Genomic DNA, 4,622 nt, shown 5'->3' with positions numbered 1-4,622 from the left:
TCAATAAGAAGTTTGTTTCTTTTTTGGTAGGAATTATTTTACTAGGATTTAGATTTGACTTCCTATAAAAAGAGGCTAGTTTTACAAAAGGAGACAGCTTTTATTTTTTCTTTTTTCTTTTTCCTGAGGTTGCATGCGTTTGTTCTTCTATTCTGATTCAAGAGTGAATTTTTACTCCACCATGTGTGGCTAAGCTTTTAATTTCTAATTCAAGAGTGAATAAATTTTAAGTGTGATTTTGTGAGGCTTTGTGCTTAATAGAATTTCTTCTTTAATTCAAGTATTCTTTATTTCTTGTTTTTATTGTTTATGAATTTTTTATATTGATTGAACTGACGACTTAATTTGATATTAATTTTTCTATTGCTATCCTTGAGTTTGTGATCCGTAATTATAATGAAGGATTGATACAAGTAACAAGAATTGCGGTCTTTCTGAATTACATAGCTTGTATGATAGACTCTAAAGAAATAAAGGAACAAGATTAACTCAATTGCAGCTATCTCGATTAATTATGCTATTAGAATTACAATTGAATGGAATTTGCACTATTGAATTGGAAGTTTGGTAAGATTGATTTTTATTTACTTTAATATTCAGCTTTTGTTATTTTCTTATTTATTTATAATTTTAGTTCAATCATTCAAAACCTTATATTTTTGCTATTTAACTTTGAGAAGCTATTCACATTGGTTTTCTTGGAATTCGACCTGATTTCACTATTTCTACAAGTTAGTTTAGAAAAATCAGTAGTTTATTTTGAAGAGTTTCGACAACCTGTTTAATGACTTGCAAAAAAATGTTGTCTTTTTGGTAGAGTACAAGGCGAGATTGTAAGAAAGGAATTAATTGGGGAAGATGAGATGTTCTTTGTAGACGAAAGGAAGATGAAGGAATAGGGTTTCAAGATATACATGGATTCAATTTAGCCTTGCTTGCAAGTAATCCAAGTTTTATACAGAGGAGTGTGTAGAGGAAGAAAGTTGGAGAGTCAGAAATGGATGCAAGATCAATGTTTAGAATGATAAGTGGATTCCATCTAAAGCTTTTGGTCGTGTAAAGCAATTAAGTCCATTTTGGTCTTGAAGAGTTGCAGCAGGTTAAGGATTTGTTTGGTCCAGGAAAGAAATGGAATGTAAACTTCATTCAAACTATTTTAGCTCCAGTTGATGTTTTAGCTATAAATAGTAGTCTATTGCCTTGCCGTGACATTCAATATAAGCTAATATGGAAGTATTGTAAAGATGGTATATATTCAGTTAAATCTGGATTTAGGGCAACTATGAGATGTTTGCATGATTTTGAGGAGCAAATTCAACAGCATGTGTGGATAGGACGGGGAAAATTACGAATTTGGTGTTTTAGTTTTTTTATTTTTACTATTTTGGTGTCTAAATTATTTTTTCTAATTAAGTGTTTTTATATCTTACTTTGAATAATAAAGCTATTTTTTCCCATTCATCCAAACAAACAATTGAAAAGAAAATTAGATGCTATGTTGTTTTATTTTTCTGTATTCACCTAAAGAAGAAATAAAAATAAAATATATATTCATTTACCTTAAAATAACAAAAGGAGAGAGAGGGAGGTATTAAGTTTATTAAAAAGGAAATAAATTTTACTAATTAAGAAATGATGAGTAAATTTTTTTTAAAAAAATGAATAAAGAGGGAAATAATTGATCCAATATCTTTAATTTTTAGTGATAAAAAGATTTAATAAAAAAAATAAGAAAAAGAGAAAAAAAGAAATAAAAATATTATAAGTAATAAGGAGTAATTCTCCCATTACTTATGTTTTGTGTGGTGAGGAATGAGTTTTTCCAACAGTGGTTTCTATATAATCTTGAGCATGGTTCCTAGGCCGGATTGAATAAAGTTTCAATGGTTCTATGGTGTATTTGGAGACAAGGAAATACTATGCTTTGGTATAAACACTGTCCACCTCCATTTAAGGCTATGGACCTTGGCTTACCTTATTGGAAAGATTGGTGTGATGCTCGGACTTCTAGACTAGTGAAGTCGAATTCATTAGCAACTCCTGGATCTCTACATGTTTGGTCAAAACCTGAGAAATGGTAGGAAGAATTGTAATGCAGATGCGAGGATCTTGGATAATGGCATACTTATTGGGATTGGAATGGTTCTAAGAGATGATGAAGGCGGGTTTATGAGTTGTAACTAAAACTGCGTACCAGGTCCCAGACCAGAAAAAAGCTCTTTCATGGATCTTTGGATGCATTATTTCTGATTGTAATTTTCTTAGCAAGCAGAGCATTGAATTTTCTATCCAGTTTGTTAGGCGGCAGGCTAATGGTTGTGCTCATTCTCTTGCAAGCGCCTCCCATTTCTACGCTTGTCCTACTGCTTTTCATTGGCCTCCTCATTGTTTGGAGGAAAGGCTGTTAGCTGATTTGGCTATTGCTTAATAAAGCTTCTCTTTTGATTTCAAAAGTCCAATTGAATATGGCATTTGCAGTTGCACTTGAGTTTTTAAAATGGGTTTTTCTTTCTTTATTTATTTTTTTTTCTTTTCTTTGGCGGACGGCAAGTTATAGCTTTAAGAAAAACACCAAAATATATTATTTTATTCATAGCATACATTATCCCATGCAAAGGGGGGTAAGCAAATTATTGAACGAAGGAAAAGCTAAGGACTTAGCCATACATAACAAAACACACTCATTCCATTTCTTTATTTTATAATGCTAAGGAATTGGAGCACACCAAGATGACGACAACGACCATGACAAGGGTCTAAGACCCAATCACCCTATGTTGCACACTTTGCTCGAGTTATTTCCCATCCTGTCAGAAGAGAAATTAACTCCTGGTATGTGTTGTATTTTTTCAAAAACAAAACCCTCTTCCAAGTGTTGGAATAAATCGTGGAGCTGAATCTGAATATAGCAACAAACCCATAATAAATAACAACTGATTGGTCATATATATATATATATATATATATATATATATATATATATATATATATATATATATATATATAACAGAGATAACTTGTCTAAATTTAAAAGTAGACAACAAATAGAAAAAGAATCATATTTCAAATATCATGGGTGTTAATAGTTGAATTTTGTTTAACTGATGCATCCTAGAGGCACAAAAGATAAGATAAATAATTCTATTAATTAATAAATTTTCAAGAAACTAACTTTGTTTCTTATTGAAAATTCATGATCTTCAATAATTTAAATAAATTTTAGAAAAAAATCCTATAATTATCAATTATTAGAGAAAATATTTGAAAAAAAAAACTAAGAGTCTAAATATTAATTTCTTTTAGTCTTTGTTATTTTAATTAGTGGTAAATTTACAATTTTAGAAATTATTAAATATAAAAATTTTAAAAAATTATGAAATAATTAAAATATTTACATATGCATGTGCCACTTAAAAAAAGTAAAATGAAAATTATAATTGTAAAAGGAAAAGTTACGTGTAATTATCATGAAATTATTTTAGAGTATGACTTCTTTTACTTGGTAATCAACTGTTAGATTGAAACTAAGTATTTAACTATTATTACTACAAAAAAGATTTTTTAGAAATTTCTTTTTAGTAATTTATTAATTTTAAGTTGATTTATGTGGTTTGCTTTAAATATATTAGTTCCGTACTATTTTAGAGACTTTGTTCTTCATAAATTTAATCAATTAATTTTATTTTTTTTAAGAACATGAAGCGATAAATAAAGCTGACCTTTTCCTTAGGTAGAGACTGGCAATTGTCCATCATTGGAACCCGACATTTTCGAGGATTTTCCTTCTTCAGAAAAGTAGAAATGAAAAAGAAAACACGTCAAAAAAAAAAAAAAAAAACAAAGGAAATGTAGTCAAATGGCCACCACATGCTACATCAGATGAGCAGCTTACCAGCTGGAGTTCAATAGCTTTGGATTTTGAGTGGAGCAAAGCAAAATTGTCGATGAACAAAGCATGGCCTTGAGGACAAGTCTTTTGCTTGCTCGTGCAATCTAAGCACATATTGAAGGTTTTCTCCTCTTCGTCAAAGCATACAGCACAAGTGAAATATAGGCCTTTGAGAAATGCTTGACAAAGATCACAACAAGGCCTCCTGGTTTTCACAACATACAGCAAAACCAAGAAATCGTTGAACCCGAGATGGTCATCTAGCTTCTTGCCTAGCTCCTTAAGGATGCCTGGTGATAGAGGCTCATGACCCCTTTCTCTCAGGAATTCCTCAAATTGGCCTATGGTACCATCTGTGCAATGGTCTAGCATTTCAAGAAAGTGTAATGTACCTTTCTTAAATTCATGGTTGCCAAATTCGAAGTAGGCAAGAGCAGCTTTCAAAATTTCATCCATTATTAAGTACTCTCTTGATCAGGAATATGTTTGAATCTGTTTTGGATATTTATGAGATGTATTCTGAGTTGGCTGAATTGAGTATTTATAGGCAAAGCTGATATTGGTATAAGTAATTTACTATACCACTAATAAGCACGAGAATAAAATAAGAACAATTAACAAATAATATATTTTAAATAAATAGAGAAAATCAAGCTTCAGAAGTATGATACCCGGATTCGGCCCTTCCAATTTGGAATGATCCACACCCATTAAGGTTGACTGATCTCCTTAT

At 30.7% G+C, this 4,622-nt stretch overlaps 1 protein-coding gene across 1 annotated transcript; it reads right to left on the bottom strand.

Annotated features, from left to right (window-relative positions):
• Positions 1 to 2,558: 2,558 nt before the first annotated feature.
• On the bottom strand, positions 2,559 to 4,413 carry LOC8280751. Its single transcript, XM_002522827.4, has 3 exons — positions 3,893 to 4,413; positions 3,720 to 3,785; positions 2,559 to 2,899 (listed from the first exon to the last, which is right to left on the bottom strand). The coding sequence occupies exons 1-3, from the start codon at positions 4,343 to 4,345 to the stop codon at positions 2,768 to 2,770; spliced, it is 651 nt and encodes a 216-aa protein (XP_002522873.3). The 5' UTR covers positions 4,346 to 4,413; the 3' UTR covers positions 2,559 to 2,767.
• Between the last annotated feature and the right edge of the window lie 209 nt (positions 4,414 to 4,622).

Source organism: Ricinus communis, chromosome 9 (genome assembly GCF_019578655.1).
Source record: "Ricinus communis isolate WT05 ecotype wild-type chromosome 9, ASM1957865v1, whole genome shotgun sequence".
In the NCBI taxonomy this organism is placed as follows: Eukaryota; Viridiplantae; Streptophyta; class Magnoliopsida; order Malpighiales; family Euphorbiaceae; genus Ricinus; species Ricinus communis.
The sequence above is the reverse complement of the archived record's forward strand: the minus strand, read 5'-3'. Positions and strand labels throughout refer to the sequence as shown.